This window comes from Equus przewalskii, chromosome 15 (genome assembly GCF_037783145.1).
Source record: "Equus przewalskii isolate Varuska chromosome 15, EquPr2, whole genome shotgun sequence".
Classification (NCBI taxonomy): Eukaryota; Metazoa; Chordata; class Mammalia; order Perissodactyla; family Equidae; genus Equus; species Equus przewalskii.
The window spans coordinates 69,786,891-69,809,365 of NC_091845.1; the positions used below are offsets into that span (position 1 = coordinate 69,786,891).

At 41.5% G+C, this 22,475-nt stretch overlaps 1 protein-coding gene across 1 annotated transcript in view; it reads left to right on the top strand.

Moving 5' to 3' along the window:
* Nucleotides 1-22,154, top strand: part of ACP3 (acid phosphatase 3) — a 46,625-nt gene extending 24,471 nt beyond the window's left edge. Inside the window, exons 8-11 of the mRNA XM_008531696.2 lie at nt 2,919-3,001; nt 4,820-4,923; nt 8,460-8,629; nt 18,400-22,154. Coding sequence (XP_008529918.2) covers nt 2,919-3,001; nt 4,820-4,923; nt 8,460-8,629; nt 18,400-18,518 — 476 coding nt within the window. The 3' untranslated portion in view covers nt 18,519-22,154. The remainder of the gene's footprint in view (nt 1-2,918; nt 3,002-4,819; nt 4,924-8,459; nt 8,630-18,399) is intronic.
* Nucleotides 22,155-22,475: the final 321 nt, after the last annotated feature.

Sequence of the window (22,475 nt, forward strand, 5' to 3'; positions counted from 1 at the left end):
CCAACAGGATGACTCAATTCCAAGCCCCATCGCATGGTGGATGCAGGACTCTTGATTTATTTCCCCCAACCTAGTCATGACAGGCTCAGGAATTCAGCCCCTCACTACTTAAAATGCAGCCTGGGGACCGGCAACATCAGCATCACCCAGCATCTGGCTAGAAATGCAGAATCTCAGGCCCCACCTAAGATCAGCTGAGTCAGAAGCTGCATTTTAATAAAATCCCAAGGTACCTCACATGGACATTAAAGTTTCCGAAGCACTTCTCTAGATGCAAGATGGTGAAGAAAATGGCAGGGAAAACCAGGCTGTAGTTGACAATAATCTAATAAGAGAGGCAGTGGTTTGTATCAGAATAAAAGATTGGGTTTATCCTAACAGCTCACTCTTTTTCCTCTTTCTTTCCGTTGGCTATTAGAGATTGCATTTCGGGGAAGTCACTTCCCCTCCCTGGGTCTCAGTTGCCCCGTCTGATGAGTGCATTAAACTAGATTCTGTCTGTGAGAGTCCTTTCCTACGTGTTCTTTCGGTCTTGGACTCTGAAGGCTGGCACTCGTGTGAACACACCTGTCCTGTTTTCTGGAGGAAGTCCAGTGCCATTGATAAGCCAGGAAATTGTTTCCGGAGTAATTCCTGCCAAAACACACACTCCACCTGTTGTTCAGATCTGGCTGGGCAAGAGAGATTTCAACTACGTGCTTGTTCAATGATGAAGCGGCTGAGCACAATCCTGCAGAGAAAACATGTGTTGTCTAGATGACACAGAGTCACAAGGAACATCAGGACTTTGACTAGCATCTTCTGACCTTTGCCGAAACTTTTGTTCCATCCGCTGGTTTCAGGGGTGACACTGTTCAGTAATATCCTTCCCCACCCTGCTGCTGCACACACACACACGTACAAGCACGTGCCAGAAAATCCCTACGGCTCATTTAGGAATATATGGTTGGTCGCATCTGTATTAATGGAAACGTCTTCTTGCTCTAGACCAGGGGTCTGCAAACTTCACCCTGCAGTCCAAACCTAGCATGCTGCTTATTTTGCTATAAGTAAAATGTTATTGAAACTCAGCCACCCTCATTCATTTAGGTGGTGTCTCTGGCTGTTTTTGTGCTTCCACCTGAAAATGAACAATTGTGACAGACCATATGGCCCACAAAACCTAAAACATTGACTATCTGGCCCTTTACAGAAAAGGTGTGCCAACCCCTGCTGTAGCCCAGGAGTGAGGGAAGTGAAGTTTATGTCTTCCAAGCAATGGTATTTCGTCTAGTTTATGCAGATTTAATAAATGATGCAACAGGGAACTCAGAAGCTAGCTGACGCTACAGTGTGGTCTAATGATTAAGAGCAAGGGTTTTGAAGTCAGACATGCTGGGTTCAAAGAAGCTCAGCCCCTCTGCTTACAAGTCGTGTCATCTTGGACAGTCCCTGAACCTCTCTGAGCCTCAGTTTCCCCACCTATAAAACATAATTATTGGCATGCCAGCCTGAGGATAATCATAGTAATTACCCCTAGTTTCTCCTGGGAGAGGGTGGTCAATTACCCCAGAGCCAAGCACTGCTATCACGTTCCATTAGCAACACCGAGTCTGCTGCAAAGTTACCTGTTGACGAAGGACAAGTTGCTGATTGAAGAATCTGGCTGTCATGACTCCCAGAAACTTGCCACAGAGTTTAGTACCAACGCGGCGTGAAGATCAAGCGGAAGTCCTTCAAGAGCTCCCAGAGGGCAACCTCCTCTGTACAGAAAGACGCAGACCTGTGGAGATGTAGCATGCGGCTGCTCCATTCACAGGCAAGGAGGTCCCAGGACCTACAGAAAGAGCAGATCGCCTGCCTCCATAATTAACCCCTTACTGTGCTTACTGGCATAAACAGTCTCTTCTTACTGTTTTATGATCTTTTGAGGACAGGAATTGTGTCTGATTTACCTAGCGTAATATCTGTCCATTGTAGCTGTTCAGTGTGTGTTTGCTGAGTGGACCCCAGAGAGTGGGATTGTAGTCAGTCTGTTAACATCAGTGCCCTGCTCATTACAAAAAAAAAAAGGTCATCCTTAAGCTAGGAGAGCACATGTATAGTAGAGAGACCACCAAACAGAGACACAAGGAGTCTTCAGGTGCTGGTTGTGGAAGTTCTTGAGGCAACGTGTCCTCAAAACAGCACCTAGCGCCACAGGTACCCCTCAGCCTTCAAAGTCGGCAAACAGGATGGAGACTCTGCGTTGTCCATCTGCCTTTCACCACCTCAGGAGCAACAAACGTGAAAGGCAAAAGCTCTCCTCTACTGAAGACAGATGGAGCCCTCAGATAAAAGCTAAAGATGCTGGCTGCCCCCTTATTAGTGATACCCAACATAGCCTGGAGAAATGGGCCACAGAAAATAGCCCATTACCCGTGCATACATCCAGAGAGCTGCTGTCTCCCATGGCCTCTCACAGGTCTGATTGCCAGAGTGGAAGCAAGAGGCGTGAAGACAGAGAAGTACATGCCAGCTGTCATTTCTGGCCAGCACTGGAGAAGAGCGGTGGCTAGCAACTGTCCAAAAAAAGCCATCTGAAATTCTTTCTAAGTTCTCAGCCTCCTAACTCAAGCTTTAGCAAAACCTGGTCTAGCAGAGTCCAAATGTGCCAGTCCAGCTCTCCTTCCCCAGCTATGTGAGTCACTTAATGTCTCTGGGACTCAGCTTCCTCACCTGTAAGTGGGGGATAGAAGTCAGCATTCAGTAAAATAATGTCTGTAAATCACACCACAAATGCATAGCAGATGCTCAACCAAATTAGTTCTTTCCCTCTCTTCTTAAGTCTTGAGAATCACAGCAGAGAGAATCACTAAGTATGAATTAACAAAAAGCTTATGAACTGAAATATAAGCCCATGTTTGGTTCAGCTCCAATGTTGGTCTATCTTATTTAAGGTGTCCTGGTCGGTGAAATCCTCAATCACATGAAGAGTGCAACTCAGCCATCCAACCACAGGAAACTTGTCATGTATTCTGCAGTAAGTATTTTTGTCTCCGCTCAAATCCATTTGTTCAAGTGTGTGATCTCTTGGAGGAGGGGGCCTCATAGTCTTCATCATTATTTCCCTATAGCCTAGTAAATGGTAGACACCTGTTCAAAGCTTTTAAAATCAAATACATAATTCTGGCCCTTGAAGAATTTACAATTTAATACTGACAAGAAGACAAGTAAACACATAAACACCATACAAAGCAGTGTAGAAATGCCTTACATGCCAGTTGTTTCATGCCTCAGAGAAGGAAAACATCCCTTCTGTTCCAAACTAAAGCCAGGGCAGCAAGAGGAGAGGCAGAGTGGCAGCAGGGTGATGAGGAAGGCTGAGTGTACAGGACTGAGTGATGACTTGGAATGTGGGTGGAGGGCAATGACATGGAAGGTGAAGCCGCAGGTGAAGGCGATGTTTCAAGCCTTGATGACTGGAAGGAGGGTGGAACCACTAACAGAGGTGGTCTTGGGCCGGGTGAATGTACCCATTAGACAATTTGGTTGGAAATGGCAGGAGGCATCCAAGTAGAAAACTCCAGATGGCAAACGGGCTAGAAGAGGGAAAGGGAAAGAGAGCTGCATCCTGAAGGTAGAGCTACATTTGGGTGCAGAAAGAAAAAAGAGAGAGAGCAATCTTAGAGAAGACTTCCATCTTGGAGCGGGAGGCAGGGAAAGACGCATAGTTGTGGGCGAATTCTGGGGACATATCACACACTGAGATGGCGTCCATGGAGTCTGGGGTGAGCAGGGAAACAGGACACAATATGCTGACTCAGTCTCCCACCGACTGTCTCCATGACAGCAGGTTTCTCAGATGTGGTTTGGCTGGAGAAAGCCACGTTGTCATTCTACAAGATGATGGAAGGGGTGACTAAAGATATGGGAAGTTTTTAATTGTCTGGAGTTCTAAATGGTATAGACTAGAGAAAGAGCCCATGGAGGGAACGGGATGCAGTCCTTCCTGAAGAGAGGCAGACCTGGAATTAGTCAATTCTGCCAGTTTTTCTAGTTTCTATATCTGGTTTCCCGTTCTAATGTGTTGTGTGATTTCTGGCAAGTCATATATCTCTAACTCCATTTCTTTCTCTAGTAAATCATTTCTAACCCTTTTGAAGATGTGTAACTGCCATATAGTTTAGGCAACCGAATGGTATGCCCATTTTGTAGATATGGAAGTTGAGGACTTCTTAAGATTAAATAGCTAATCAGTGGCAAAACTGGGACTGAAAACCGGTCCTCTATGCCTTCCAGACACTCTGTGATAAACCTTTAACAATTAGTTTTAAGTTACACACCCTATTTCCTTCTATTGTATCCTCTCTAAACATTCATAACCTCATATATTCTTTCCCAACTTTAAAATTGCAGATTACTCTATAGGAAAAGATATAATATAGCATTAATGTGTTCCAAAATATTTTAAACTTTGATAAAAATCAATGAAACAAGCTAAGATAGAGATATGTTCTACTGGGAAAAGCGTGGGACAAAATTGGAAGACTTGGCTCAAATTTACTTTCTTCCATTTGGGGTTAAATGGCATTAAGCAAGTTACTCAATTTCTCTGGATCTCAGTTCATCTTTAAAAAGGAAATAATGATATGTATATAAATCTTCCTGCCTAGCACACAGCAGATGCTCAACCAGAATTAGTTCTTCCCCTCTCTACTTCTTAAGTCACTAGGTGTATTGGAAATCTAATTGAATCAGAAACCATTATGGCGCTCTACAAGTACTTAATGTATGCCTATTGAACGTAAATCTGAGCCAGAGGTAAAGATCTGAAACAATTTGTTTCAAATCTCTGTAGCATGACACTACTGTGAGTGGCCTACAGATGGCGCTAAATGTCTACAACGGAATCCTTCCTCCCTATGCTGCCTGCCACTTAATGGAGTTGTACTCTGAAGCAGGGTGAGTATCTGAGAGGTACTTTTCAAAATTAACATCCCTGGACCCCGGGTTTTGTTATTATTATTGTTATTGTTGGTTTAAGGGTTGTTTTGTCTATTGATTGGTTTGAGTTGGTTTTATATTCAGAGGCAAGAATGGTGCTGACTAACAGTATCTTTGCTAGTCGTGACCCCTTTTTTCTTTGTTTTCATGAAGGCTTTTATTGGGAAATAATGTACATACACAGTAGATGCAAAATTTGAGAGAACCACCCTAAGTCATAGAAATTACGTTTTTTAAAAAAAGATGAAGGCGTTCTAACACATATGTAGACATTACACTGTTCTCTTGGAAAACTGAGGCTGATAGAAGATGCCAAGAGAAAAATAAAGTTGGTTGATAGTTATATAATAATGTTCTTTCTATTAAAGACTTCAAACGTATCCATGCAGCTTCTGGTGATTCATATCTGCCAGTTAAGATGCTTTAAACACAATTTCTGACCAGTGTTCACCACTTTGCAATCTGGTGTGGCCCTCCACAGCTGACCAAGGCTCGGCTTGAACCCACTAGAAAGACCAAAGTTAGTGACCGAATGTCTGAGTTTACCCAGACTGAAGGGCTTTCCAGAATGCATGAGTTTCATTGTTAAAACCAGGAAAGTCCTGGGCAAACCAGGAAGAATTGGTCACAATAGCCAAGGTCACACCAAGAATTTGTATCAGCTGTGACACTGGCATGCTCATTGGAAAGAAGACAGAGGAGGTGTTTTGGGCAAGTCACCAGATCTTGTGGGATATTATTGGTGGAATAAGAGCAAGGAAGGGGCTGAGTTAGAGCAGTGACCCCAGAGTGTTATTTCAGAGTTAGTTGTGGAGGTTAATTTTGCCCTCCCCACAAGGCATTCACGAGCTGCAGGCGGGACCAGCTTGACTGTGCAGTAGCATAGGGTCCTGTGCTCAGAAGAGCCCGTGCTTGGTTTAATGATCTGCTGATGCCATCTTAAAATTCTTAATAATTTTTAAACAAGGGGCCCTGCATTTCTTTTTGCAAATTGCGTAGTCCTGGCTGTCGGTTTCCAGCCCCCCGGATTTGTAGAGTAGGAAAGGAGAAGCATAGAAGCCTCATCCTCAGCCACCATCCTTACTGTTTACAAAGGAAGCGAGTCCTGCACAGTTAGGGAAGGGGAGGGTCATCCTTTATTGACCCTCTAACCCGGTGCCAAGTACAATGAGATAGAACTAAAATGTGATCTTAGCTATCTTTGCTCTCAAATATCTAGAGTCAGGGTGGAGAGACAATACCCACAACATGGGGAATAGCCAAACAGAGCAGAAAATGGGAATGAGACGACTGTAGACATAAAGTGCTCTCTTAACAAAGCCTGCATAAGTTTGCCCCTTCGAAGGTCAGCTCTAGGCAGAGTTAATAAATCCAGCGAAAATTCCAGGATCAGCTCTAGGAGTAGGCACTATCTCTTTGGGGATAACACAAAAGAAGCTGCCCACTTTACTCGAACCTCCCACCTCTTGGTTTCTGCACCCCGGTGGTCCTGAACCTGCTTTTATTTAGGGCGCTGCAGCGTTTTGTCCAACTGAATCACTTTCTGAATCAAGTGGGGGTATCTTTCAATGAGATACATTGACATACAGAAAAAAACTTAACCAAGGGCCACTCACAGGTAGAAGTCAAGTTTGTCGTCATATTGGGTTTTTTTTTTTTAACACTTCAGAGAAATGTCAAGAGTGAAATTTGCTTTTAAATTAGGAACAAAGAGACTCCGAGTTAACAGATACTGTATATGCCTACATCCAAAAGTGAGCCTGAGCGTAAGGCAATCCCACCTTTTCCCTGTGAGAAAATAACAAGAGAGACAGAGAGGATTTTTAGATTTTTAGCCATCTTAAATATATAAACTTTTAAGGTTATAGATAAGATGGCTGAATATATTCTTAAAATATCTAATTTTTAGTTAGGTACATAATTTTAAAATCATATACTATATAAAATAATTCACTAAGTTAAAAACATTGCTTCTTTCCACTTCTGTACTTTATGAAACACTTTTATCTGAACTCTTTGTATGCATCTTAAAGTTGTGTCTTGACCACTGGAGCCATTTTGAGTCCCCTAAAACTGTCTTCCAAATGTATTAACTAATAAGGCTGCCATACAAATGAACCTCAAGTTCTCAGAGGCTTAGCCCAATGAAGATTTATTTCTCACTCACCTAACAGTCCCCCACAGGTGTTCCTGGCCAACACGAGGTGACTCACCCATGGTGTGATTCGCACGCGGTGATTCAGGGACCTAGGGTTCCATCTTTTGGACCTACAGTTTTCAAGAGTGCCATACTTACTCTTGTAGAAAGGAATGAGAAGTTGGAGAAGGCAACCTGCTTATCAACCATCTCAGCCCGGAAGGGGCACCTACCACTTCTACTCACATTGTACTGGCTAAGATCAGTCACTTGGTCCCTCCTAGGTGCAAGGGAGTCTGGAAAATCTCGTCACTTGTCAGCCATATCTCTATTCCATGGAAAGAGAATCATGAATTTTGATGGCCTATTAGTCATCTTTGTCATATCATCTTGAGATAAAAGATACTGTACGGTCACTGGAAAAGTTATTCTAGGATCTAAGTACTCATTCATATCATATTTGGGAGTTTTTTTAAACATATCTTATAAGTAAATATTTGTGGTTACTACTGTTTAGATGGCTTTCTAAGGTGATGTTTTAAGAGGCTTGTTTATAACAATATTCAAAAGTTGCAATTGTGTGGTTACTACCCCAAGAAGGATTGCTAAATCCTACTTGAATTTCTCTCCTACCTCTTTGGCAAATGACTTCCATGAGCACCTCATACTAGCTTTACCAGATTAGTTTAGGCCACTGGTACCTCCTGAAACAATACATTGCTTTTTGAAATAAGATATTGAGAGATCCTTCCTTAATATGAGAGAAGGTAAGGACTTGGATATACACCACCACCCCCACCCCCCGAGGTATAATTTTGGTAAGTCCTGCTGTATATTCAAGCACGTATGTTATATATTACTCAATTCCATGTTTATGGCCTGGTTAAGGAGAGAGGAGATAGGTTCATTCAGGGGAAAGATTGAAAATTACTGAGAGAAGGAAAGAGAGAAAAGGAAGGAGCAAATGAGATGTGTGAAAGGGAGAAAATAGGAGAAAGAAATCCCAAAATTCCACCTTCCCCTCACTTCTTACTCAAAGACTCATCAAATCCCTCCCAAATCCCCCAGCAGTTGCCTCTCAGCTCTTCCTCTGATTAAGCATCCTAGTTCCCCCCTCCTATGTCCCTGATCATCCAACAAATCAGCCCTCCCATTTCCACTCTCTGGATCTTGCCCGTCTGCCCCAATCTCCCTATTCCTGTACCTAAATTGGCTAAAATCTACTCTTTCCCATAAATTCTTCCATTAGTCCCTCAACTGACATGTTACAGTTCAGGTGGAAAGAAATTCAAAGGCAGTTCAGCAACGCAGAACTTACAGAGCTATCTCCTCTCCCTTCCTCCCCTTCCTCCACCAGGGAGTACTTCGTAGAGATGTACTATCGGAACGAGACGCAGCACGAGCCACATGCCCTCACATTGCCCGGCTGCACCCCGAGCTGTCCTCTGACCAAGTTTGCTGAGCTGGTTGCCCCTGTGATCCCCCAGGACTGGTCCACGGAGTGTATGACCACAAGCAACCACCAAGGTACTGAGGACATTACGGCTTAGGGTATATACAGAGCTCTGCAGAAAGGACAGAATGCCCTTTCTCCAGGCCAGTGGTGCTTTGAGAATTTAATTTGGCCATCACCCCCAGCTTTGAGGGAAATGGGTTTGGGGTGATAATTGTATGTTACAAGGACCCCCAACTTCAGGCAACTCTTACCTCTCTACCTACCTCTGCCCCCACTTACCTAAACCTTGGCTTGGTTTTTTCATTGTTAATACAAAAGGGCATCAGTGGCAAATACAATCAGAGGCAAAGCTTAGATCAAAGTTCAAGGGGCTGCCATAAGCCTTATGATGGGTTACACAGGACCTTTTGTTGTTTAAGGACTCCCAGATTTTGTTTGTGCAGGATTAAATGAGGCTGTTCCTTAAGCGCCTGAAATGGAGCAGGTTTCAAACAAAATCCGCAATCTAGGGTGAGAACAAGGAAGGGAAGACTTTAATCCTAGGCTAATGGGCAAAGGACCAACTTACCCATTAGTTCCAGTCTTCTCACAAGGAGAGGCAAAGAAATGAAATACAATGGAGAGATCTGGAGAAATTATTCACTGGGAAACTGGTACTCTCTCTCTTTATTTATTTATTTATTTATAAAACATATGGGGAGGCAGAGCTGAAAAATAAATACCTCTTTGTATCCTTTGGCCCTGGAAAATTCATGTTACTTTTGAAGAAACCAAAATGAAACTTGCCAGAAAACTTTGCTATATATAATACATATGACAACTCTTGGAATACATACATCATAGCAAATAAATAATTTGATGAGAACAAGATATTCAGGCACCACACGTCAGAGATGAGAGCCCTGAATGAGTGAAGTTTCTCCTGAAGCTCTGATGGTAAGAGATGTTGAATCTGAAGTTGATTTAAGAGAGGAAGTATGATGACACATATCAAACTGGAGCAAAATTAGAAATGTGAGAATGTTCTGAACGCCTCCAAGATCAAAACTTACTGGAATGTTGAAAGTGTGGCTATGATATCTCTTTTGAGGACAAAAAGAACGTGTGAGGCTTTGATTGTGGTATCGTCAGAAAACCTAAGCAAACTACAGGTCCTGATAAAACTGCTCATTACACAAGAAGAAATCGTGTTCAAATGATACTTCTTAGAGTCCTATTGATTTGCCATGTGGCAAATGCAACACCATGCTACATTACCATTACGGATAAAGATGAAATGATTTCTAGAGATGATTTCTACTGGATGCCAGAGTCTAGAGCAAAGCCCTCTCCTGCCTGGTCTTGGGATCACTGACACAGGACATCAATTAATATGTTTACTTGTATTATTTCTTTCCCAAGTAAATATTTGGCCTTGGGGCCAAATAATCATCTAATTATTCTTTCTCCTCCATGCATGTAACTTTCCTCCAGCAGTGAGCCAAATGTAAAATAGTGAATAAAGTCATTACTGGGAAGTTCAAAAGCATTACTTTTATAATGAATTTTTAAAAGTGTGTGTGTGTGTGTTTCATTAGAATAAAATTCCTGAAGGACAGATTTTAGGGGTTCTATTTTTGTTTGGGGGTTTTAATTTAACAGGAGGGGAAATATTAATATAAAGAGAAATGATCTGACTGGTGTAAATGAATATTTTACATTGAAAATGCATTTAGATTGGACTTTACTACAGATAAAGGCTAAGCTGATGGATGCCTCTGCTTCATCTATTCAAAATGGAACTTGCTAAGAAAATGCTCTCGGAAAATTTACAATGTAGTGGGAAAGTAAAGAGATACATAATACACAGAATAACAAAGACTATGTCTTATCACTCCAAGGGTTGTGATGGGAACAAGAGTTACCTGGATTTGGAAGGAGGGAGGCAGTAAGGAATGGCAGGGAAGACTTCCTGCAGGAAGTGGCAACTGCACCAAATGAAGTAAGTTTGGATGGAGGTTTCCAATGGTGTGTCACAAAGTGTTAGAAAGGCATTTGTCGAATGTCCTGGTGGCTTGAAGCTGGAAAGGATAAGGGAGTTAACTCAGAAGATTCTGTAAAAGTTTAAAGATTTATATGATCTAAAGAAAAACCAGAGTACAGAAGATCCAGAATCTTCCTTCCCACAGGTTTCATTGAAGGGGCCAATTCTAAGGAGAGAAAATGTCATCTCCACAAGAGCAAAGATTTTATCCATGTTCTCTCCTATACCTGTCCTTAGCTCCTAAAAGTGCCACTGGTATGGATTGGCGCTCCATAAACATGTGCTCAATGAGTGTATAAATTAATTGCCTTTCCTCCTTGAACTTACTCTTTTCTATCTTGATTAGAAGCAAAGACCAGTGATCTAGGAGTTATTTTTGACCCTACCCACTCCTTCATCCTCCACAGCCAGGCTGTCCCCTCCTCTTATCAACTCTACGTGTAGTATGTTTGCAGAATTCTTTTCCTCAAGACACCGATAGCAACAATTCAATATCCAAATAGAGTGGAATATAATTAAACAGAAAAAATGTTAATAAAAAGAAAACTTTAAGGACTGTTGCGCTGGAGCCACTCAAACAGATCTTGAGTGGAATGAGCATGTCACTTCCCAACTCTGAGTTCAATGACTTCAACTTGGCAGTTTGAAATTGGTCATGGTGTCATGGCAGTGGTATTTTCACTATAGAAATCAGCATGTGCCACAAATCAGAGTTTTGTTTTTTGACTTTTGATTTTTTAGATCCAGTTTACCAGCACATCACTGGTTTAAGCTCATAGAAAACTTGTTAAAAGTCTATAACATGAGGTGGTCTTCAACGAAGGGAATTCAAAATTTGAATTTCTGTAAGGAAAAAGGATTCGATTTGTTCTCTGTGGTCTCAAAGAGTGATGTTAAGGGCAGCAGTAAACATTTCAGGAAGACAGACTGTGTTCAGTGTTGGGAAATTCCTCAGACCGGAAGTGTCCATTTGGCTCGATGACCCCTTGCCTTGGCAGAGACACTATAGAGCAGGCTAAAGCCTGGAAGGTTGTAGGGGTTGAATGACTCCTCAGTAGGGCCACCCAATTTAGCAAATGAAAGTACAGGATGCTCAGATAAATTTGAAAAATAGCTCTAACTGCTGAATTTTTATAATTTATTGAAAAAAAGTTGAATTCAGGACATTTAGGGTGTCCTGAGAAATCCAATACAGGAAGCAGGGCAAAACCACTAAATACAGGACATGTCCTGGATATACAGAATGTCTGGCAGCCCTCCTCCTCAGGATATTTCCACCCATGAAATCCTAACCATACTTATATGCAGTGTTTTCAGCTAGTGCTGGTAGATCCAATTAATTTCATTCTCATATCAATTAGGTTAACCAGAGCCTTTGCTGGGAAATTCATGATAAGTCTAAGTTCCATACTATGTTACTTTTTCCATGCTAGTTACTAAAAATAATAAAATCTTATTTTTAGAAAATGCTTCTTTAATTCCAAAATTTTACTAACACAGGCTTTCTTTGCTAGCACTCTCTCAATCCCTACCTCAATCTCCAACTCCAATTATTTCACAGGAAGGCAATTTACTGGTGGGAAGTTCCAGTTTCCCCTCATGATCTTTGTAAAGCTGAGAATCTATGGTACATATACACCTGCCCAAGATTCAACCATGAACTTTTAAAGACAGGACCCATACCTTTTTCCTTCTTGAATCTTCAGCTTGTAGACAATACCTAGAACCTGGTACCTTCAATCAATATTTACTAATTGAACAAATGTTCAGTCCTCCATACCTAGCCTACTTTCTCGTGGCTGGGCCTAGGTGTCAAAAGCCTGGAACTCAGTTGTTCAACAAATAGGGAAGAGAAGCTGTGAATGAGCCTTGAATATATAGTTATTGACTATATATATGTATGTATGTACCAACATATTCGTATTATTTGGCTTCTGTTTTCAGCATAGTCACCTTGGCATTCTCTTATTACCCCGTTGCTGTTTAGAGCCCCTGTTTAGTGGTACCCCTTCCTGCCTCCCTCCTCCCTGAGAGATGAGGGCATCTAATTATAATACCTTTTTCTCATCCTTGTTGCCATTATCATCATTTTCCCAGGACATGTCTCATCATTCAGTAATGACATTGGGAACTTGTTTTGGTATACACCAACTTACTCCTTGCTCCCACTCCTGCCCTCAACCTACATAATTCTGACAGTCATAACAATGGCCATCCCATACCCCGCCCACCACACCACTAGACAACCCTAGATCAAATCAACCACACAGTTTCGCTGTTCCGATCTGTTGAGTGGAGCTGAAGCCTGCTGTCACCATTTCAAACTATAAATGTTGAAATTTCTATTCCAACCTCAGCTGCATCTTTCAACACTGCTTGGTAAATGTATTCACCCTGACTGGATTCCTTTCCTGTTTCTACAGGAAGGCCTTGTTATTTTTCCCAAACTTCTAATTCCATCTTGGCTTCTTTAATTCTCATCAGATGTCTTGAGAAGAGCAAGATAATCCATTGAAAAATTTTTTAAGTTCTCCTATCAGTACTTCAGAATATCTCAGTAGCTTTAACCTGTCTTTACTGCTGTCCCTCAGGAAAACATGTTCCTCCTTGAGTAACCTCCTTTCCTCGTGCATATGATCCCACCCCTACAGAATCCTCAGACCTCAATGAATCCCTTAGTTTCATTTTCTTCCTCTGTACGGGCTCCTTCCCTTCTCCTATGAAAATGCCCAAATCTCCTCTCATCAGAGAGCACCCTCAAGTGCCTGTTCCATCTCACTCTCTTCAATCCCAATGTTCTTGAACTAATAATTTACATTCTCTGACTGTATTTCTTCATCTCCCTCTCACTCCTGACTATTCAGTAAAATGATGTTCATCCTTCCTTCATCTCTTCTTTGAAACTTCCCTTTTCAAAGTCACCAGTGCCTAATTCAGTGGCTTCTTTTCCTTTTCCTGTGAAGTGGGTACCAACATCCCTATTTTACAGAGAAGAAAACTGAAGCTCCGAGAATAACGTGCCACAAGTGGCAAGGTCAGAGTTTAAGCCTAACGCTTTCCAACACCATGTTTCTACTTTTTCATGTTTCTTTCCATTCCACACTGTCTTGTGGACTATTCCCTTAGGAAAATTCCCCAAAATAGGATTAGTGATTCAAAGTATATGACTATTTAATAAACAATAGATATTTATTGAATACCTATTATGTACTCAATATGTGCCTATGTAGCAGATGTTACGTTTGTTGAGGAAACAGAAGCAAAACAAGAAAATTGTCCCCATGTGACTTTTAGATCTTGGCAGGGAGATGGGGAGGCAGGCAAGGAGGACAGAGAAATAGAGAATTAATGAAGCCCTAACAGTAAAGTACGGTAAATACATAATGAAGGACATGCTGTATATAATGAAGGACATACAGGCGACTATAAGAACATACAGCGGTGGCAATTACCTAAGTCTCAGGGGTCAGAGAAGGCTTCTTAAAGGGGGTGATGTTGAAACTGAAACCTGAAGGACAGAGGGAATTAACCAGGTGAATGGAGGTGAGGAGAGAGGAGAATGTTACAAACAAAAGAGAGAGAATGTAGAAAGGCCAAGAGGCTAAATACATGCATGGGGCATTTTAGGAACCGGAAAAAGTATGTTTGCTGAGAGTGCAAGGAGGCTGGAGAGGCAGGCTTAAGTGTCTCATCACCGGAAGGTTTTAGGTAGAGGGGAGATGACGTAACTGCCTTGTTTCAGAAAGACCTCTTTGGCTCCCATGGGGGGACTGGATTGGAAAGCAGTGGGACCGGGGGCAGGGAGAATAGTCAGGAGGCTATTGCAGTCATCCAAGGACTAGGGTGAGTGAAGGAGAAAAGCAGACTTATTCAAAGGAGGAAAAGAAGTAGAGCAGACAGGACTTGGGGATTAATGGCAAGAGGAAGAGGCTTTTGAGACATATTGCCAAAATAGTTTTCAAAAAAGCAGTGCCAATTCACACTGCCTTCAGCAGCTTTCACGCATTCCCATGTAGTGGACGTCGTCAGCCATTACCTGTACCGGACCTCTTTGCAGTAACATGCAATTGATCATTCTCTCTTTTCTCCGATTCTAGAACATTACTCTGTCAAACTCACAAAATCCTTTACAGTACAAGGGAGTACATAATTTAAGAAATAAACACCAGAGAGAGAGACAGAATCTCTCCTGAGTCTTCTCTTTGTTCTCAGACTCCTTGTTCAGTTTTTCTTGGGTGGATCGTTTCTACCAACCCCCTAAATGATTGTGTCCCAGGGCCCGGTCCTTGGTTCCCTTATTCCACACTCACCATAAGCCGGTATTACCCAGGCCTGCATCTTCTATAATTCTTACTTCTATATCTACACATAAAATTCTAGACTTGTTTTTTCCAGCTGCTTACTGACCATCTCAATCAGGATAACAAACCGTTGGAATCCTACATTTGAAACAAAATTTGTTGTCTCCTCTACTCCAAACGGATCCTTTTTTAATGTGCTTCCAATCTCAATTCACAGCCTAATCGTCTTGTCATTCACCCAAGCTAGAGCCCAGGGGGTGGCCTTGACCACAACTTCTCTGTGGCCAGTATCTTTAGTCCATCACAAAGCCTGTCAGTGCTACTTCAGGAGTCTCCTGAATTCTCTCATTTGCATTCTCAGGGCCACAGTTCCAGTGCTGAGCGCTCAGTATCTTGTCAAAGGCATTTTAATAGCTCTCACTTACGCCTACACTATCTCCGTCATCCTATCTTTTTCCAGTTGGGGCTTTTTTAAGACACAAATTAGCCCATTTCACCTCCATGTGTAATAATTGCTGATGATTTCCATTTGCCTCATGGCAAACCAGACCTTCTAAAGTCTTGGCCCCAGCCTACATATCTTATCTTAGCTCTCCGTAACCTATACTCCAGCCACATGTAACTACTCATTATTTACCAAACAAACTCTTGTGCAACTCAGTCTGTCTCATGGCAAAATCTTCTTTGCCGCTAGGCCAGCCCAAATCTTATCATCTTCTCAGAAGACTTTCCAAATTCTTTGTCTTCCAAATAGAATACCTTGTGTTAATTGCAACTTTCTCTCTGTCCCAATGACATATCTTTTACAACTCTATTTTAGTATTTTTCATGTTATTTCATAATTGTCTATCTGGTTCTCTGACTAGATATTGAGGTTCTCAAGAGCAGGGATCGTGGAACCTCAGAACCCAGCACACAGCTGACCTGGAACGTGGTGTGTGCTCACTGCATGTCTAGGAGGGAACAAAGGAAGGAAAAAGAGAAGGAAAGCACATTCCGTGGGACCACCATGACAACATAGCCAATAAAAATAATTGAAAATAAATTTCCAAATACAGAATGTCAGCCATGAGCATTAATTTTGAGAATCGTTAGTCTCTGCCTTCCTCCTCCATTTCCATTTAGTCGTTTCCTTCCTTCCTTCCTCAATTCTTTTTAGTTCCTTCCAACTTTGCATTAATTCTATCCACAGTGCTAATGTTACCCATCCACCAGGATCTAATTTTACTAATATTCACCTTCTCGTGATGTAAGAGGAACCCTGACATCATGAGAAAAGTACAGGACTAAGAGTTGGGAACCTACGAGTTCTGCATCATTAATTCTTTCCACAAATATTGGTTGAGCATCTGCTATGTGCCAGGTCCTGTTCTAAGTGCTTGGGATACATTCATGAACAAAAAAGTCAAAGGTTCCTGCCTTCACAAAGCTTACATTCTATTAGAGAGAGGGAGGGATGGAAAATAAAAGATAAACATAATAAATATTTTGGAAGGTGAGGATCACAAGTGCTAAGCTGGGGGTGGGTGTGGGGAGACCCACTTTTAAATAGAAAGCCCTCATTGATAAGATGAGATTTGAGCAAAGAAGGTGCTGGAGTTACCTGCTGCAGAGATTTGTGAGAAGAGCATCCAGGCAATGGTAACAACTACAGCAAAGGCAGTGAGGGGAGTGTGGCCTGTTTGAGGAACAGCGATAAGGCCTGTGTGACCAAAAGAGAGTAAGTGAAGGGAGAGTGGTAGGAGAGGAAATCCAAGAGGTTAATGAGGCCAGATGATGTAGAGCCTCATAAACTGTCATCATCAGGACTTTGGCTTTTATTCTGAGTGAGATGAGCATTCATTGCAGACTTTTTTTTAAGTAGAGAAGTCCATGATTTGACATGAAGTCATTCAGCTGCTGTGTTGAAAACAGATTGTGGAGGAGAAAGAATAGGAGCTGGGAACAAGTCAGGAGGGCGTTGCAGTAATCCTGGCAAAAGATGATGGTGTTTCAAAGCAGGGTGGTGGCAGAGAAGGAGAGAAATCACTGGTTTATGGATATAGTTTTTGGTAGAACCAACAGGATTTCCTGACAAATTGGATGTAGGATGCGAGAGAAAGACAACAGTCAAGGAAGACTCCAACGGTTTGGGCTGAGCCATTAGAAAACGGAAGTTTCCATCAACTGAGATGGGGGAGGTTTCAGCAAAAACAGATTTGCGGGAGGAGGGGGAGGCGGGGATCAGGAATTCAGTTTGGGACTTGTTGAGGTTGAAATGCCTATTAGATGTCCAAGGGAATATGTCAAGTACACCGTTGGATATGAGTCTTGGGGAAATTTGGGGAAGATTTAAATTTGCAAGTCATTAGTGAATAGTTGGTTTTTAAAATCATGAGACTGATGAGATCTCATGTATTCCAACCCAAATACAATTATCTGCTGAATTTTAGCCAAATGATCCAGTCTCTCCACTTCTCATCTTTCTCTTCTCTACAATGATAAGATTAAGCTAAATAAACTTTTTTTTTTTTTTTTTTCGCTGGGGAAGATTCACCCTGAGCTAACATCCACTGCCAATCTTCCTCTTTTTGTATCTGAGCCGCTGCCACAGCATGGGCACTGACAGATGAGTGGTGTAGGTCAGCACCCGGGAATCGATCCCAGGCTCGCCAAAGTGGCATGTGCCAAACTTAACCACTAGGCCACCGGGGCTGGTCCTAAATAAGTGATTTTCAAGTGTGTTCCATGGAGCATTAGTGTTCTGTAGACAGAGCTATCAAGATCAGAGAGATGTTTGCTCTCTCACTGCCTAAGCCAACAAGCAATCTCATATTTTTACAATGAAAAGTAAACGTGCATTTAGAGATGGTGCAAACTGATATTTATGATGTGTATACTATAGTGAACTAGGGTGTTGAGAGTGGGGGTAACTTTTCAGATGAAATAATGAATAGCATCTCATAAAAAAACTACCTCATACATCCGCTTCGTGATTGGTCAGCTATCAAAGAGGTATGTGTAAATAAGGTACAGGTTAGCAATAGCACACAGTTATCCTAAAAATGCTTTCCAAGGTCAACATGAGTTCAAGGTTTCCTTTCTAAAAGATATTTACCAAAAATCAAATTCAAAGACTAAAAGATGATATTCCATTTCTTTTAGACCCAATTAATGATTGCAGTTGAGTATTCAGAATTTCCTCGGACCTTGAGATCATGAACAACTGATCATTTTAACTGTTGAAAAATACATGAAGTTAATGCTGGAAGAGGACGTTAGAAAAACTTCAGTCAATTACCCTATTGTAGTGGAGCCGCTGAGGCCCAAAGGTCGAAGGTCACAGTGGAACTGGAACCTAGGTCACTCCCCACTCCTAGCTCAGTGCTTTTTTCACCACACTATGCTGACTTCAACACTGCTGCTTCAGAAAAGCCACTGAAATCTACCATTAAGGAAGAAATCAACACTGATATGTGATCTTCGTATTTTCCTAATCCATTTATTTTAAATTAACGCTCTTCCTGTTTTTCCACAGTTCTGAAGACCATCCTTGCTGTTGCCTTTTGCCTGGTGTCTGGCGTCCTAGTGGTGCTGCTGTTTACCCTCATCCGCCATGGGCCCTGCTGGCAGAGAGACTCCTATCGGAACATCTGAACAGACGGCTGAATGAGGGCAGACACGCCAGGCCAATTTTTGTGACGCGACATCGCTCACCGATGCAGCATTCAAAGGACAGGCTTTCACCATGTGGGCATCACTCTGCCCACATCTGTCCCTTTAAGTCTGCCTAGAGCAGGGCCTGAACTCACAGTGACGCAGGGACAGCTGCTGGACTGACTGATGAAAGGACACCCAAGTTACTCAGCTAGGTCTCCTCACCATTGAACTCCTCATCGTGGGGTGGGCTTCTCATTCAGCTAGAAAGAGGCTCTTCTGCAAAGAATACTCGTATTCTCAGGTACAGATGTCCAGAGAGAAATACGAAGGCAAGCTCCAGTCAGCCTTTTACCTGCAAAGAGCAAAAGGTGACAAGGTGTGACAAAGACATAAATTAGAGAAGACTGGACAATGGGGAAAATTAGACTAGAAGTAGTATTACATAGGATGATTCTTAAGAAATTAGACCCAGTCAGAAGGTATAAATAAACCTTTTATTTAGCTGTTGGGTAGGTTTAATACAAACATTCACACACTCTTAAAAAGAAACACCCAGCCAGTGTTGGATAGCTAACAGATTTCTGTATGTATGTCTACATACATACACATATCTATATTGAAAATGCCTTGGGAAGAGGCTTTTAATTCTCAGAAACTGTAATATCAACTACTTCAGTTGTAGCTCAGGTCATTTTCCCCACAATTCTATAATTGGGAATAACTGGAAACTCCTTGAAGCCATGGTTCTTTTTTTTATCTCCACTATCAGAACTGGATTTTTTTTTTCTTTTTGCTGAGGAAAATTCACCCTGAGCTAACATCCACTGCCAATCTTCCTCTTTTCTTTCCTTTTATGTGAGCCACCACCACAGCATGGCCACTAACAGACAAGTGGTGTAGGTCCACGCCTGGGAACCGAACCTGGGCTGCCGAAGTGGAGCATGCCAAAATTAACCACTAGGCCACCAGGGCTGGTCCTCAGAGCTGGATATTTTTAGACTTGTAATTTCCTTATTTCATTTTAAAAGTAAGAGATTTTACTTTGATAGGGGTTATTCATGGCATGATAAAACAGTAATATATTTTAATTGCTGCAAATAGATCTGAATTTCTTGAGAGGGGAGGTAGAAAGAAAAGTGGACTGAGCCATTGCTTCAGCTCCACACTGGCTTTAGGCCAATGACTTGGAACAAGTTATTTTAAATATTCAAACTTGGCTTCATAACCTACAAATGAAGAGTCTGGACAAGGTGTACATAGAAGTCACATCTAGTTCTCATGTTCTGTGAACAACATTTTTTTCATTTTATGCTCTGGATTGGTCATTGTCCAAGGAGGCACTTTCATGAATGGTACCATTGTAGTAAGCCTGAAATTTATTCTAAACAGTTGTATTCTGTGCTGAGCCTCCAACCATCCAGTCGGTGGGAAATTCAGTCTCATTCGTTAGTAGGGATCTTCACCTCCTCAGGTTCTACTAAAGGTCCCAGAGTGTACCTGGTAGGAGGAGTCAGTTGACAGTCCTCTAGGCCACTGTCCACACTGGTCTCCAATAAGCTCACTGTCCGTGCCTACATGGTCTTCTAAACGTAGGCGGAGGACATCTGTGCCATGGCTCCCAAGGCCACACACTTGGAGTTCACCAGCCTGGCATTGTCCAGTCTTCTACTTGGGATCTTTGCCCAGCACCGAAACCCCCCCCAAGACTCACTCCCCATCTCTTAGTCTCAGGAATCTTCCTCTCCCCTTGTATCCCACAGCTTCCACCTTTAAACTCTAAGCACTTACCTCTGTCACCTCACGTTCTGCTATTTCTCACTGAGCCAAGGCTACTGCAGGCAAAAGCCTGGGAAGGACTTGTCTTCTCTTGCCTGGCCACTCCTGCTTCCAGCTACAACACAAGAAGCACGTAGGCAAAGAAACGCAAGATCTGGCTACATTCTCAGCTTGGGAAAGGGAAAAGTGTCTATAGCAGCAAGAACATCAATGACAAATTTCTGTCTCCATAGAGTAGACAGCCATACAATAATGAAGCCACAATATCTTATGCTAATATAAGTGATGAGACTTTAAAATGGAAGTACAAACAGAACCACAAGTCATAGATTTTCTGATTCATTCAACAAAGATTGATGGTGGACCTAATATGAAGAGTAAGGTGTTGACCCCAAGAGCTACCTTTACAGGGTTGGTAGAATTTAAAAGTAAAAGCTTTCACAACCTTTTCCTCATATCATCTTTTCATACTGTCAGTAGCCAAAAGGATTTCTACTTTCTGTTGGTTCTGAGGGATTTTTTTTAAGACCCCCCATTTCTCTTCCTTCCACTATCTCTTGATTATTGTAAAGAAAGTTCTCACTCTCAATTTAGTTGTTTCTTTCACCTTCCACAGAGCTACTCTGTCGATAAATACTGTAATTGTTTTTCATACTTCATGGCAGGATGAAAAATCACAAATGACAAATGATCTATAGTGATAAAGCAGAGAGCACAAATGTACTGTAATGTTTCTCAGGAAATAAGCTACTCTTCCAACTTCAGCAGGAAAATATGTGGATTCACTCTACTGATAAAAGTGGCTTTTTCAGATGGGTCAGGGAAGACCAGTCTAGATGACATGATGATAAATATTGCTTGAAAGACAATTGCTAGGGAGATAACCTCTGCTCTGAAATGTATTCCCCACATTTGAACCACTGTAGAGGGCTTTGAACAGGATTAGAATAATGCAATAATTACCACATAGGGAAATTCCCTAACATAAAAAAATATCAACAATGTATATATAGGAAAGTTCTAAGGAAGAGTTGTAGGTACAATATTCCTAGCTGGAATGGTGTTGTACAAAGAAAATATTAAGAGACTAGGATTATAAAAAGAGTTGTTTATGGCATTAGAAGAATGCAAGCATTAGAGACAAACATTTTGCTGGAAGTCATTCAACCAACAAACCTTTTCTTCTTAGAACTGGCGTTTCTTCTCCCTGAATTCATCATTCAATAGGGAACCTATTCTCCCAACTTCCCGTTCTCTTTCTGTCTTGTTCTAATATTCTTAGCATTGACTCTTTTTTTCATAGCCGGGGGATTTCTCAGTAAGTGAAAATGAAAAAGTTAGTTCTCTTTCAAAACTCTCTTTATAGAAACCCCGCATTTGAGCAATAATGGATGTGCTTTTTGGTGCTTTAGACCGGGGCTGCTGAGTAGAAATATAATGTGAGCCACAAATGACAGGCACATATGGGATTTTAAATTTTCTAACAGCCACATTTTAAAAAGATAAAAATAAAGACTGAAATTAACTCTAATAATAAAATTTATTTAACCCAGTGCTTACCCCAAAATATCACTTCAACATAAAGTTAATATTTTACAAACTATTAATAAGATATTTTACAGTTTTTTTTCATACTAAGTGATTGAAATCTGATATGCCTTTTACTCTCTTAGCACATCTCACTTTGGACTGGGCACATGTCAGGTGTCAATAGCCATATGTGGCTGATGGCTGACATATTGGACTGTTGCACTTTAAACCATCAGGTGACAAACTTTTTGAAGCAACGAGAATGTATTCTTTGTTATAATTTGTAAAACCCACTTTCAGGTGAAGAAATAAAAGTTATCTTTTTTACGTCTACCTCTTATTATTTTTGCATGCATGCCTAATTGATAAAAGATTTTTCCGAAATGTTTTCTTTGTAAATCTGTCTGAACTGTAGCAGTGTCTAGTTTTTCTGAAACTACCCTAAACTAAGTGGACTAGTTCCTCTTCTTATTAAATGCCTTAAGAAGAAATCTGACAGCACGCTTAGAAAAGAAGTACTGCTAGAGTTTAAAAGTTTATTAAATTTTTTATTACAAGTAATTGCATTCAAACAAAAATAAATGCAGATAATACAGAAGAGCATAACAAACAAAGTGGAAGGTCTTCCTACCCACTTCCAACTGTCAG